The sequence below is a fragment of the Trichomycterus rosablanca genome, chromosome 5, assembly GCF_030014385.1.
Source record: "Trichomycterus rosablanca isolate fTriRos1 chromosome 5, fTriRos1.hap1, whole genome shotgun sequence".
NCBI classification, from domain to species: domain Eukaryota; kingdom Metazoa; phylum Chordata; class Actinopteri; order Siluriformes; family Trichomycteridae; genus Trichomycterus; species Trichomycterus rosablanca.
In genome coordinates this window covers 9,633,243-9,648,873 of record NC_085992.1, presented here as the reverse complement: position 1 = coordinate 9,648,873, position 15,631 = coordinate 9,633,243, and the positions used below count along the sequence as shown (strand labels likewise).

General features: G+C 39.2%; 1 protein-coding gene across 1 annotated transcript; it reads right to left on the bottom strand.

The window, feature by feature from the left end:
* Positions 1–835: 835 nt before the first annotated feature.
* On the bottom strand, positions 836–12,311 carry tmx1 (thioredoxin-related transmembrane protein 1). The gene is made up of 8 exons (XM_062994835.1): positions 12,109–12,311; positions 9,615–9,730; positions 9,482–9,527; positions 9,104–9,232; positions 7,883–7,928; positions 6,312–6,410; positions 5,308–5,374; positions 836–3,231 (listed from the first exon to the last, which is right to left on the bottom strand). Exons 1-8 carry the CDS (start codon positions 12,300–12,302, stop codon positions 3,047–3,049), a joined length of 882 nt encoding a protein of 293 aa, XP_062850905.1. The 5' UTR covers positions 12,303–12,311; the 3' UTR covers positions 836–3,046.
* Positions 12,312–15,631: the final 3,320 nt, after the last annotated feature.

Sequence of the window (15,631 nt, the reverse complement as noted above, 5' to 3'; positions counted from 1 at the left end):
GTAGGTATTATTTGGGTGGTGGATCATTCTCAGCACTGCAGTGACAATGACATGGTGGTGGTGTGTTAGTGTGTGTTGTGCTGGTATGAGTGAATAAGACACAACAGCACTGCTGGAGTTTTTAAATACCTCACTGTCACTGCTGGACTGAGAATAGTCCACAAACCAAAAATATTCAGCCAACAGAGCCCCGTGGGCAGCGTCCTGTGACCACTGATGAAGGTCTAGAAGATGACCAACTCAAACAGCAGCAATAGATGAGCGATCATCTCTGACTTTACATCTACAAGGTGGACCAACTAGGTAGGAGTGTCTAATGGAGTGGACAGTGAGTAGACACGGTATATAAAAACTCCAGCAGTGCTGCTGTGTCTGATCCACTCATACCAGCACAACACACACTAACACACCACCACCATGTCATTGTCACTGCAGTGCTGAGAATCATCCACCACCTAAATAATACCTGCTCTGTGGTGGTCCTGACCATTGAAGAACAGGGTGAAAGCAGGCTAAAAAAGTATGTGGAGAAACATGGACAACAGTCAGTAATTGTAGAAATACAAAGTGCTTCTATATGGTAAGTGGAGGGAGGTGGAGGTGGTTTTAATGTTATGGCTGATCAGTGTATTTACTTCCCAATTCTGAAAACAGGTTTTTGTAGATCCAGACAAGAAAGAAAAAAAATTCAGTGTTACAAAATGACAGTGAGCTCAAAAAAAACCAGGCATCAGATTTTAAAACATCTCAGTAGCACACATTAGCTGGGTGAGAGGCGGCTAAATATGTTTATATTTCTAAAAGAAACACTAATCTTCCAAAAAAGATTATTAGACATGTTGGGGGAAGCATTAAACTCCCTTTTATTTGAAATAACACATCATAAGCTTTCAGGGAAAACGGCACACCGATGCTTTTCTCCAGCAAATACTGACAAACCATCATTGAGTCACATTTTAATGAAGCAGCTGGTCTCATCATCATATACATATGATGCACTACATGTGCATCATACACACACTAACACACAAAATAAAACTTTATAGAAGCAAAAGACAAACGTCTGCTAAAACCAAACAAACAACTACAAATGCACTTATTAAGGGGAGATGTACAAAAGTAAGAAAATGAAGCACAAATTGTGCTTTCAGTTCACCATAATCAGACCTTGAAAGACATCCAAAATAACTAAAGATTAGCTGGCACCACCTATTACTAGCATTCCACTTAAAATCTGCCAAAAAAGGAGTGAAAACAAGCACATTGCCATCAAAAAACATCACGACTGAGGTGGAAATAAATTTACTGACAAATTTAATCTTTTAAATGAAATGGAATGGAATTTTATAATGATTTAAGGTGTGGCTAGCATTGATTTAACCAAGTTGCCATTAGATTAACAGGAAAAGGGTTTCATGTAAAAACGTATGTAATAAATTGTACAAAATAAATTACTAAATAGTAGTTCATGCTTTTTGTGGTCAGCAGTGGCCCTCCATGAATTACGTATTGTGAATATACACTCAACAACTTGGCAGAAACGCCTGCATTTTCATCTGCTTATTTATATCTATTTTGTCAATCAGGTGTCTGAACAGTGGCAGTAGCATATTTGGGATGTGGTAGAACAGGAAATTCACAACATATATGTGTAGCTGACAGACCTGCATAATTATGTAATGCCATCAGGTCAACATAGAACTAGTCCAAAAAATTTAACAGCGAGCGCCCAGGTGGTCCGCTAGCGCACCAGTGCTGAGATTCTGAACTCCTCGAGTTTGAATCTCAGCTCTGCTACCGGTCTGCTGGGCGCCGCCTAGCGGGCCCAACTGACAGTGCCTGATGCAGACAAAACTGGCCACTAAAGTCTGCTGTGTGGGGAAAGGCTGTGTAAGGACTCTGTTTAGTTGCCTGAGGCAGAAGTGTGAGTGGGCAGAGATCAGAACATCACTCTCCATGCACGAGACGATGCCTCATGAGCAAGTCCAACAAAGTATGGGAGAATAAGAAAAAGTCGGTTAGGACATTCTGAAGAAAGAGATTTCCAATGTTTAGAAAAACATGCTGCTATCAGGGCCACGTCTTTTCCCGGGAAGTCTGAGGTTATTTCAGCAAAACAATGTGAGGCAGACACAGAGTATGTGTGCTTGACTGGCCTGCCTGCAGTCCAGATGTTTCTTCTATTGAAAACGAACGGAGCATCGCGGAGTGGAGAATCAAGTATCAAGCAAAAATGGACAAAAATTCTACATCAACAATTAGCGTCATCAGTTCCCAAACCGACTTTATTAAAATGAAGCTGATGGAAAACAGTGCTAAACCTGCATCTGTCCCAACTTTTTGGATTGTGTTGCGGGAATCAAATTCTAAATGTGTTCACATTTACAAAATACAATGAAGCCTATCAGTGAAAAAAATTGATTCAAGAGATTTAACAAATCACAGATTCTCACAAAATGTCCCAACCTTTCTGGAAATGAGGAGGTGCACTTCATGTATCTTAACTTTTGTAAAAACATTCCCTTTTTTGGTAGGAAAACAGCATTTTGGCTTCTGCATTTTGCTAGTTTTATATATAAAACCCAACATATTTTGCACAGAATGTGACCTAACTCTGCCTAAAATTAAATGGATTAGGTTTAGTACATCTAGCTCTAACACATTTCACATAAACAAATAGACTCAAAAAGGTACCAGACATAAATGTGACAAGAAAAAAAAAACTAAAACTGCTTCCAATGGTCGTCGACAGTCAAGCTCAAACAGGTACCAGTTTACTGAAAGCACAGACAGGCAATACAGAGCCTTTAAAAGGTTAATCAATCATATCCTGTTTTCTTGTTGGTCTCTCACACTCCCTTCCTACCTTCATCCCACCCTCCTCTGTCTAGGAAAGCAAGGTGGAGCTGAGGAAAAGAGGAAAGGGATTTAGGGTAAGCACACTGTAAGAGCACTGGAGGCCCATGAGCGCTGCCATGATGGCATGGGCATTTCTGGAGCAATTTGGTCAGTGCTTGGTTGTAGTCCACAGTCCCCCTCCTCATCTCTAGGTGTCTTCTTCCTCTCCTCCTCCGACTACTCTTCTCCTCACAGCATCTTCTTTTGGGTTGTCTTTTCTCCACTCTTCCTCTCTCCCAGCGTACTCGTCTTCATCTTCCTCTTCCTCTCCGTCGGCTTCCTGCTCCTCCTCCAACTGCTGACGAAGGCGGGCCTGCTCCATTGCATGCTTCTCTGCTCCAACACACAGAATATCATTATTATTATTTTTTTTTTTTTATTATCTATTTTTTCCCACTTTTTTCCCCCAATTTTTATTCCTATTCTAGTCATGTCCAATTACCCTGATTGTGTCCTCTATACTGATTCGACCCATTTTGCCGCTGACTGAGGACGCCACTCAACTGACTTGCGCCCCCTCCGGCACACAATCAGTACAGCCTGCATTTTTCACCTGCACGAGCCGAGTTCATACATCGAGAGACACTGCGCACGGAGGGTCACACCCCCCTCAATGTTATTCCTCAGCCCTGTGCAGGCGCCGTCAGTCAACCAGCAGGGGCCGCAGTAGCACCAGTTATGAGGACCTATGCTCCGACTCTACCCCAACCCTGAACAACAGCCAAACTTTGTTCATACTGCCGCCCAACTCAGAATATCATTATTAACAAACTCGGTTAAACTCTTAAATTTCAGATCTGGCACCTACACAGACATGATTGGCTATGTCTAAGGGAGGACGGGTCAAAGGGATTCCTCACTGGTACTGCAACTGCGATGGCCCTGCACAGAGGTGGTGAATAATGGAGAGCAGTGTGTGATTCTCAGTATGCAATACTGATCCCTGTGTGAACCGGCCTCATGCAGGTGAAAAGAAGTGGTTGGCAACTACACGTATGCCCCTCATCATTTAGGGTAGGGATTTGCAGTAGTAGAAGATACACAACTGAGTAATTACATATGACTGGATTTTAAGGAAAAAGGAAAATGCATAAGTAGAGTAAAAATAATAATAAAAAAAATCTCAAGATCATTAAGATCAAGAGTGGAATTTGTTCTTCCCTCAAAAACAGCAAGCTGTCCGAATCCTGAAACCTCCCCCACACATTACGCCACCTTGGAATGTCTGATGCTACTGTGAAATGCCATATTTGCTTTTCACCCGAAGTGCAATTTCTGATTAGTCTAGGGTTTAGGAACAGCACAGGTGCTTTTTTTTATTACAAATGTCAGGACTGATGTTTTAATGCCGTTTCTGCCCAGTTTTGTCTTTAAACTGTAGATATGAAGTGACCTTAGATCAGCTTAGAGATGTCGACAGAGATAAGCCTGGGCCATTTAGCAGGCATGCAACATTTGGGTTGATTTGGCTTTGTTCCTCCTTTTAAGCTCTCACTACTTAGTCCTAAAGCATGTGTAACCCTAAGATCAGGGCATAGTGCTTTTATAAAAACTTGACAATTAATGCTTGAATTTTATAGATACAATTACAAAATAAGATTTTTATTTAACAAGGCTGAAATCAAGCCTGGCTGTGTTCAATAATCTAAATGAGCTTGCTAGTTCTAGATCTGCATGTTGGATGACTTTTCCTGCTAAACAAATGTTTTATACTCCAGTTTCATCTGTGTATTAAAAAAGGATAAAAAATACATTTAAAATATTTTGTACTTCACGATATAAAAAGAATACCCAATTTCTGATCTTTCTAGCTATAAACTGATAGTAGAAAGTGGTAGGTTGCAAAAACAGAGCTTAAAAGCCTGGCACACATTACATTTCAGCATTTAGCAGACACTTTTATCCAAAGCGACTTACAGTACTGTGGCATGATATTGTCTGATTAATTGAGAGTTAAGGGCCTTGCTCAAGGGACCAACAGTGGCAACCTGGCAGTGGTGGGGCTTGAACCAGCGACCTTTCGATTACTAGTCCAGTACCTTAACCACTAGACTACTATTGCACGTTAGCCACACATGGTCTGTTGAAATAACATAACTGATAAATATTGAAGTGCATTACATGAGAAACTTTTCTAGTATGAAGTACATTTACATTACATGTACATTTATCCAAAGCAACTTACAGTAAAGACTGAATACAATTCAAGCAATTAAGAGTTGAGGGCCTTGCTCAGGAGTGGCACCTTGGGGAGGGGGGGGACAATGTTGGGGCTTGAAACGGAAACCTTCTGATTACTAGTCCAGTACCTAAACTAACGAACCATTGCCACACAGTGACGTTATCTCCTTATTCCCATGCTAAAAAACAGGGCAGCTCTTTAATACACTAAACACTAAACACACTCACTCTGATAGTAAGCCGGGGAAGAGAAACGGCGTGATGGGAAGACAAAGTCAGCGAAGAACACCAGAACCTGAGAGGAAAAAATAAGAGAAAAAAAGAGACGAGAGCGACAGTTATTAATAGTACATGAATTATCTGTACTGTAACTGAAATGCACTTTTTCTTTTTAACTGATCACTATATCCTGGTCCTGGTTTCATTTGGTCTTGCACCACCTGAAAAAACTGGGCATGAGGTGCCTAATCAATCACAGTGCAACAACACACTCAATTATTTATTAAGTCAGTCCAAGCTAAGGGCAATTTAAAGTCCCAGTCTACCATGATCCACCAAGCTGCCCTTAATCTGCCATGTGTTTAAACTCCAATGTTCTACATTAGTCATTTAACACAGATCTATTAAAACCAATCGTTTCTACTGTATTTCTACTCTGTAATGAAGGTAGATAATGCCATACTTAACATTCAATATTATTTATTTATAGATTTTTAACATTTAATGTATCATGGTCTATATCTAGCCTCAGGTCACACTGCCTTGAGGATGCTTTCATGTGGGTTTTCTTCAGGTCCCAGTGGCGCTCCGGGACCACAGCTGTGGTATGCTATCCTAGTACTGCTAAGATCTAGGGATCCATGGTCTGAATCTCAGCAGTGCTTTCGGCGAATCAGGCGTCTAGATGGACATGAATGGCTAAAGTTCCAGGTGGTATCCGGTGTAAAAATTGCTAAAGACTTCAGGGTGTATTCCTGGCTCAGGTCCAGTGTTTCTGGGTATGTTCCTGACCCAAAAGGACCGCGATCAGGAATAAATGATTGAAGTCTTATCTGTGGCTAAATCTCAAATGTCATTTTTCTATGCATGTAGTGTAGTAAATGTTAAATCCTATGTTATGGAAATGCACGAACCCAGGACCTTCTTGCTGCTCACAGCACTTTTTAAAGTAATTTACCAGCCCTAATATATTATTATTTACTGTTTGTGTGTGTGTGTGTGTGTGTTCTCACCAGTCCTAGAGCAAGTCCAGAAAAGAGTGTTGCCAAGCCAAAAATCACATATGATCCCCAGTCAGGAATTCCCATCTCCGTTAAGTAGTTATGGCATTGCTGCAACATAACCACAATGTTACTACAACTCACACGCACAAGACCCAATCAGCTACTCAGTACATCAACAAGTAGCAATGCTGTGGGGACCAAAAGACCACTGGTAAACAGCTATTTTGGTGGGTTTTAATGAAAATCCATGCAAGTTTACTCTCACATGTGAGCAGCATAACAATACAAGTAAACAGGTGACAGTTTGGTTTTTTTTCTCATTTTATTCACACAAAAATGGAATCATGCACACCCGCCGTTCTGTTCCATCAACAACCCACATTTGTAGTGCTGCTCCTTCCACCATACTCCCCATTTCCCAATCCAAATAGAGGAATTCTTTTTAGTGTGGTGGTGGAAAGTGTATAAATGCAGACTTCATGAGCATGTGGCACTACTCCAGGCAAAGGAGGAGGCATGTGAGGACATCCACACAGAGGAATGCCAGGGATTAATCCACCATACCAGGCATTCTCCCTAATGGGCCAGTGACAATATGTGGATAAGGTTCCCTTGCCTGGCCAGAATCAGACGTGGGAGGCAGTGTGATCTGTTTCACTGCATTTTGCAATTTTTTTAGTTCAGCTGAACATGTATTGCAGTAACAAATAATTTTGTATCTGTGCACTAATTTTCTTTGTAGTGTTTCTCATTGTACTTATATAGGTGGAATTTACTGATTTTTGCTACATACTATGTAAAAAAGGTAACATTTGTGTTGCATATACAGTACATGGTGTACTGTAAACACTATTTAGGGACAAAAAACCCTACACCTCACCAAAACATTTGCTTTTCAGTAGTGCTAACTAAATATGTACATATTTTGATCAAACTTTTATGCTAAGAAAGAAAGAAAAGAAAAATACAAGGAAAAATGTTTTTACAAGTGAACTTATGCCTCCACAGTATGTCCAGGATCTCTGTCTATAAACATATTCATATATTTATATAAGTACGTGAACAATGTGCTCTGTTCTGTGTTTTTGGTCATGTTTAAAAATACAACCACTTTAAACATGTTTTTTCTCTGTATGATAAATGAATACATTTAAAATGACATTGGTTTTAGTTGTACCACTTTAATGCTTTATTTCAAACCCAAAACAGACAGAGCTGCCTATCTACTGTAAGTACTAACAATTTCCAGGCAGCAATCAGAACACTCTTACAAGTGTATGCTAATAAATAAACAATAAAAACAATTAGAATTTGGTTTGAAACTGCCTGTCCATCAATCTTATTATCTGATGGCTTGCCCTTCAGTAAGCTGTAAATATAGGGATGTGGTCCATTAATAGAAAAAGTCAATATGATAAATACTGGCATGCTCTTGGTCATTTAAAGCTGAAAGAAAATTTTGATCTACAGTTTTTGACCAAGTCTTTTTACACAGCCTTAAGAATGATTACACACCATGTAAAAGCTCTGAGTAAATCTAAGGAGCTAGTCTGTTTCTTCTTTGTAGTTTGTTTTCTTACCCTGATGAGCAGAGAGAGCTTGAACAGAGCCGACATCAAATTCATCCTAAAAAAGACCCCAAAAAAAAAGATTCACCTCACAATCCATGCAGATAAATCATTCAGAACTCTACAAGCTCAGTTTTAGAAATGCTTAAATATGTACAGTATGTTACAGTCGTTTGCAGATGTACAGGAGTTAAACTGAATATCAGAATTTTACAATATACAACCAGAAATATTAAATCAGCGGTAAAACACGCAAGCACACACATCTTAAACTTGTGTGTTCGAATCTCAGCTCTGCTACTGGCAGGCTGGGCGCCCACACTGACAATAATTGGCTTGTTTGTCAAAGTTGGATGCCAGAGGAGATTCCTCATAACTGACGCAATAATGACCTGCATTAGAGGTGAGAGATAATGGAGATCAGTGTGTGACTCTCCATGCGCGAGACTGAGTCCTATATTAACTCATTTTGTGCAGGGTGTGTCACGGCTCTCCTCGGTCAGGAGGGGAAGTCAGCAGCAGTACAGAGGAAGCGAAATGCAGTTGGGTAAATGGACGTGACTAGACTGGGAGAACAATTGGGGGAAATGCAAAGAAAAATTTTAATATTAAATCCTAACTAAATTGTTCTGTAAAGCTAGATTTTCCTTTTTAAATGACGTCTTTATCAGTTTAATGATACAGCAAATAAACCAAGAAAATGAACAATGATGTATTTTAGAGTAGCTGGATATTTTGTTAATACAGCCATGTCACAATTATTCAAACCCTGCATTATACTGCTTTTCTTAAGACTACTGCTAGTCTGTATGACCTAAAGCTGGGTTACAACATGATTAAACCATTGGGATCAACAACAATCTTTAATTTGCTTAATCGTTTGCATGTTATGTAAACATGACCCAGAGATTCAAGTGTTTAAGGCATGTTGCAACCATGGTTAAAACTAAAAAGCTGAGAGAGGAAAACATTTCATAGCACCAAATGGCAACGAGTATAAGAAGGTTTTTAAGAACATTCCTAAAGACATCGTTAGGAGTAATGTACAGAAGTTCCAAAGTTATAGCACAGCAGCAAAGCTGCCTGGCCTTGAGAGAAAGCCTAATTACTAAAATGAAATTAAACCAGTTTCTTTGCAGTTAACTTAAGACTGTAAACTTTTGCACCTATTACAGTAAACTGCAACCCCACCCATTGCTTACTCACTTACTAACACATTAAGCAGGAACTTACAGGAAAGAGGAAGGGCCAAACCAGGAGGAAACTGGTTCAGTGCTCTGCCATTTCTTCTCATCAATGAAGCTCAAAAGGTCATCTTTAGTACGTGCACCCTGGTAACGGCGAAACTCTCCAGCTTTACAGCTATTAGGTACAAAATACAAAAAGCTTTATAATAACAATTTAAAAAGAAGAGCTAGTAACTAATTTAACTGTCAGAAATATGCAAGTTACCATAGTATTAAGATAAGTAAGATTAGAACTGACACACAGAAGTGAAACTAACACCCACAAACCTCTAGCACAAGCCCAAAATACATTACACCAAAATGCTAATGAAAGCAGTTCTTTCTCAATGTAAGGAAAATGGTGCCACAGCTGACACAGACTTACTGGTAGATGGTTGGCAGAGCTGTAATGATAAACCTGCCACTCAGTCCTGCAACAAAATCAGAGAGCATTTAAGTACATCTCATTCTCTACCACATAAACATGCACTTATTCCTTAAACAAATGGGGATTTTACCAGGCTGCTCAGTCACATCCACTTTAGCAATGTTGACCCCCATGTCCTCACCCCAGTCTGCAAATTCATTCCACACGGGCTGCAGCTGCTGGCATGCAGGACACCATGGAGCGTAACTGCAAAACATATTCAGCATTAAGCTTTCTGCAAATATAGAACCTCTATTGTGTTTTCTAAAGCACAGTTTATTTTAAGTGCAGTTAGCATGTGCACAGATTTTGCATGTACGTTCTTAAGTAAAAGCTGTGTTTAAACGGTATTATGCTATGCTGACATTTTATCATATTTTTATTAAAGTGACTAGTGTGTGGGAAATTTAAATGACTAGTCTGTCTCAAAATTGACCCTATAATTACAACGATCCTTGCATATGCCCAGTTTAATTTAATCTCTTCATCACGCTCAGGTGGCGCAGTGGTAAAACACGCTAGCACACACATCTTAAACTCGTGTGTTTGAATCTCAGCTCTGCTACTGGCAGGCTGGGCGCCCACACGGACAATGATTGTCTTGTTTGTCAAGGCTGGATGCCGGTGAAGATTCATCATAACTGACGCAATTACGACCTGCATTACAGGCGAGGGATAGTGGAGGTCAGTGCATGACTCTCCATGAGAGAGACTGAGCCCCATATGAACTATTAGAATAGCAGGATATTTTGTTAATACAACCATGTCACAATTATTCAAACCTTGCATTATACTGCTTATCTTAAGACTACTGCTAGTCTGTACAACCTAAAGTTGGGTTACAACATGATTAAATCATTGGGATTAACAACAATCCTGCATTTGCTTAATCTTTAACATGTTATGTAAACATGACCCAGAGATTCAAGTGTTTTTCAACGCAGTTTAATTTGCCATATTTCTTCATCACCTCAAAATAAATGATATTTGAGATGCCATTTTAGAAAAAGAGCTATTAATTGAAGGCTTATATTGTTGTCTATTTATTATATTTAGCATATATGAAACAAGTGCTTTTAAAATATAAAATTTTAAAATAATATAAAAGTTTTCACATGCTGCACAAAGTCAGACATGCTGGATGTACAATTTAAAATAGCTGACCATCATTTTTAGAAATGTCATAATAAACAATACGTTTTAGCACTTTTTTAAATAAAATGCTCTCTACACAAAAGTGGATGAAGTCAGTACATCCACTGAAACATCCAGTCAGTCATCCTGGTCAGGATCGCAATGCCAGGTCCAGTGCCACCCAGAAAAACTAAATGCAAGACAGAAATACATCCCACTAATTCACCACAGGGTGACAGAGCTCCACATTTACTCTGACTCCGCATCCCATTTATAAATCAATAGATGGGTTCCCCATAGGACTCCTACTGACCAGGTGTTATTTTTGGTTGTGGACCATTCACAGCACTGACACAAACATGTTAATAACATGGAATTTCGTTGTGTTCTGGTAGGAGGTGCAGTAGTGTTGTTGGGATTGTAAACACCTTAGTGCTGAAAGGTAAATAGCGCTTCAAAGAATAACGGTCTATCAATCAAACTTTATGTGGTCAGTGGGGGTCTCTTTAGATTGTGTAATGGGATACTGGGCAGTGACAAAGTGTACAGAGCAGGAGATGGCCAACAGATACAATCAGTTATCTTAAACTCACAAAATCCATCGGTATGGTAGGTACATCTTAGAAAATAACAATACATGTACACACCATATAGATGTACCTAATAAAGTGCTTGGTGAGTGTATATCAAATGCAGTCATCATTAATTTAACATATTTTTATTTTAGAACAGCCACCTTTGTCTAATCGGCTGCCTGCACCATAATAACTGCACACAGAAATTGGGTGTGCATAGTCTACACTATGCAAAAACCATCCACAGTGCTGACACTAACATGCTAATAACATGGTATTATGTCGAGTACTGGTAGGAGCTCAGCAGGTGCAGCAGAGTTGTTGGGATTTTGGACACCTCAGTGTCAGTGCTTCAAAGAATAACGGCCTTTCAGTCAAACTTTATGTGGTCAGTGGGGGGTCTCTTTTGATTGTTAAATGGGATACGGGTAGTGACACAGTGTACAGAGCAGCAGATGGGCAACAGATACAGTCTGTAATTTTAAACCCACATAATCCATCTGTATGGTAGGTGCAGGTTAGAAAATAACCAATACATGCAGATATCACATAGACGTACCTAAGTGCTTGGTGAGTGTATACCAAATGGGGTTTTATTATTTTAACATTTTTATTTTAGGACAGCAATCTTTGTTCTTTCAGCTCCATAATAATAGCTGCAAACAGAGGGAATGTGTGCAGTGCAGCATCTACCGGCTCCGGTTATGCAAACATGCTGTTTCAGAACACAAGTATAAGCGTGTAGATCTCTGTCTGTGTTCATCTTTAGGATTAGATCTAAGATAAAATGATCTTTATGTTTTACACAACCCAGTACACACACCCATGTAATCTAGCTCACTGTATCTAGCTAACTAGTGACAAGCGGCAACTCACAATTCAATCATCCATTCTCCTGCCAGGATTTCCTCCCAGTTACTGTCAGTGATCACTTTCAGGCTGTCCCGTTTGGCTGGAACAGGCAGAACCAGAAAACAACATACTAGGACAACCCGAACTAAAAGAAACCGGGAGTTTATCTGCACAAGGGACCTTGTTTCTCCATCATCTCTCCTTACTGTAGACGCCATGTTTACTCTAACTCTCTCAGCGGACTTCCGCTCAATTCCACCAACGGCCGACTAACGCTCTAAACCACGTGATAGTGGCAGAGTTTAAAACGACATCTTAGTTAGTATATATGTGCACTACAAAGGGACTTAAACCTGAATACTTACGCCCTATGTAGGGCGCTAGGTGTAACTTGTGGAGTTATTTGAAACTAGACGTCTATGCTGATGAATGCCTATATAGAATTATTATTATTATTATTATTATTATTATTATTATTATTATATTAAACAGTATGTAGTTCTATCATATTGACACAAAAATAATGAGTATTAGTATTTATTATTTATTAAATCAACTCGTCGGTGTCGCAGGGGGTCCGGTGCTACATCCTAAAACCAATGCAAGGCGCCACCACACACCCATTCACTCACTCACTCAGGCACCGATAAAGACGTTTTTATTATCACTTTCTCTTTCATTTTAGTTTACTTTCATGTAAACATTAGTATAATGAAAAACATGACCCCCAAAATATAAGCGTAAATGATTCAGTTAGCTTTATACAAGTTCAAATTCATTTGTAGAGAAACTCACAAAAGCATAAAACTCTTTTTGTAAATTATTATATATAGCAAATAACAAATGCAAATGTTTTATTATAATATATAATATTATAATCCAGCAGTTGTATGCATCAAAAAAAGATTTAGGATTAAATATTAGAATAAATTATTTATGTATTTCAGTCCAATATATTTGCTTTCTAATCTTAAATAACAGCATGGCTGTTATTTAGCAATTATTAACCACTAGGCGGCAGTGGAGGCTGTACTTTTAGGTCTCGCCTGTTTAGACAAAAGGTTTGATATTGGTTGGTACCAAGAAGTATATAATTTATTTACTTATTTCTCTTTATTAACAACCTCAATCTTGATCATAGTCACAGCTGTCCTAGAGCCCATCTAGAAACACCAGGTGAAAACAATATATATACCCATACATTTACTCCCTCATACGGGCGGCACGGTGGCTAAGTGGGTAGCACTGTCGTCTCACAGCAAGAAGGTCCTGGGTTCGATCCCCAGGTGGGGTGGTCTGGGTCCTTTCTGAGTAGAGTTTGCATGTTCTCCCCATGTCTGCGTGAGTTTCCTCCGGGTGCTCCGGTTTCCTCCCACAGTCCAAAAACATGCAAGTGAGGTGAATTGGAGATAATAAATTGTCCATGACTGTGTTCGATTTGAACTGATGAACCTTGTGTGAACCATTCCTGTCATGAATGTAACCAGAAGTGTAAAACATGATGTTAAAATCCTAATAAATAAACAAACAAACTCCCTCATACCTAGGGGCAATATAGAGCGAGCAACCTACCTTATAGCATTTTTAATAATTTAGCCGTGAATTACTAAGACCCTGTACATTGCTATTCATTAATCACACAGACACAGACACAAACATGCTTGCTTGTTTACCTACTTACTTACTTTACCTACCTACTCACCCACACCTAGGGGCATTTAAGATTTGCCAAATTCACTACTGCATATTTTTGGAAGGTGGAAGGAAAATCTTAGTACAAAGAAGAAACCTACATTAGCACAGGAAGAACATGTGAAACTCTTTAGACCAAAGAATAGAATCAAACCCAGGGCATCTGGATTTTGCTGTGCAGTACACAACTTAATCTACATGTTCATCAAGTTTTGAAGCGTTTGACTGGACTTGAGTTGAAAAACTGTTCTACATACTTCACAATTAAATTATTAGTTAATACAAGTGAACCAGTTCCATTTGCATAAAACTACCTCCTTTGTGCTTAACCAATAACTTGATGTTTGTGAAACAGAGCAGAGCTTTTCTCAATACTTTTCTCTTTCCATCAGTTTGGTTCAAGTTTGTTTTGGCCTCATCTGGCTTTAAAGAATGCTGTTCCAGAACTGCATAGATTTTTTCAGTTTTGTGCAAACTCTGGCTTTATTGTTTTTAAGGCTCGCCAGTTTATCAGCGACCTGGCTCGGTTATGCAAACATGTCTTTCTGCCTTTCCAAATTTGGCTTGCAGAGGGGGCATGAAGGTGCAGATGCTTGATGTGTCAGTTCCTCTTAACTGCCTGTGACCTGTGCCTCATTGAGCGTTAATTCACTGCAGATGGGAGTGTTTCTGTTTATCACGGTTTCTCCCTCACCGATTTTCCAGCTCCCCTCTTGGCAACCTGCTTTTTCTCTAAAACCATGATGCCAGGCTTAGTCCAGTTTTCTGCTGGCAAGGGATGCCAGCATACTTTTATATTTTTCAGGGAACTCAGTTGCTGCACATTTTGACCCAGGTTTTGCGAGCTGTGGCGCCACCTACTCTATATTTTCGTATCCTTTTTGCAGTATTATTCTACCTTGGACAGGGTTCATTTTAACTTGTGCAGGTGCGGGTCTTCACCTCACACTTCAGCAGTAAGGTATGACTTTATGTCACTTTATATCAATTGTTCACATATTGTGGTATGTGGTATTAAGGTTGGTAAAGTCTTTTCTTGGTTGTTGACTTTCATACAGAGACACCTACTTCCTGGACAGTGCTCTTGATGTGGCAAGCTATTGTGAATGGATTTTTCTTTACAAGAGAGAGAATTCTTCAGTCATCTTTAGTGGTGGTTTTCCTGGGTCCTCCATGCCCTTTTGTGTTTTATGACTCACCAGTGCATTCATTTCTGAAAAATCTACCAAACAGTTGATATGGCAATGTCTTTTTATTTTTATTATTTTGCTATATTTTTATTGTTTTACTATTATTATTATTTGAGTAAAAAGGTTTCTGGGTGAGAATTTTCATCTGACGAATGTCCTCCTCCATATATCTATAAATAAACGGTGAATAATGTTCCCAGTCTCCTCTTCTCCTTTTGCCTCATGCTCCAGTTACACAGCAGAAAAGGCTCTGAAGCCCTACTTAATCTGCATTCTTTAATATATCCTTTATACAAGCTGTATATGTTCAAGGAACTGAAATTAAACAAATCTGTCAAATGAACTATCAAATGAATACTAGTATGGGTAAAATGTATTAAAATGCACTGAACTTGAAATTTGGCATTCCTGGGGGTTAGGGAAGCCCAATTTCAATCACATGACAATTGAAGCTGCAAGTCTAGAAATGTCTAACCTACCTAGAAACTGTGTTTAGCCCTTTTTGTTCTGCTTAATGATAGATTGTGCCTTCAGGTGTAATGGTTACGTCTTGTGAACCTTTATTATTCACTGCTTTTTTGTCAAGCAGTAATAAAGTAATGCATATCAAAGTACAGTATAAATTTCTTCTCTCTGGATGTCATTTATGTAAATGATCTGGGTCA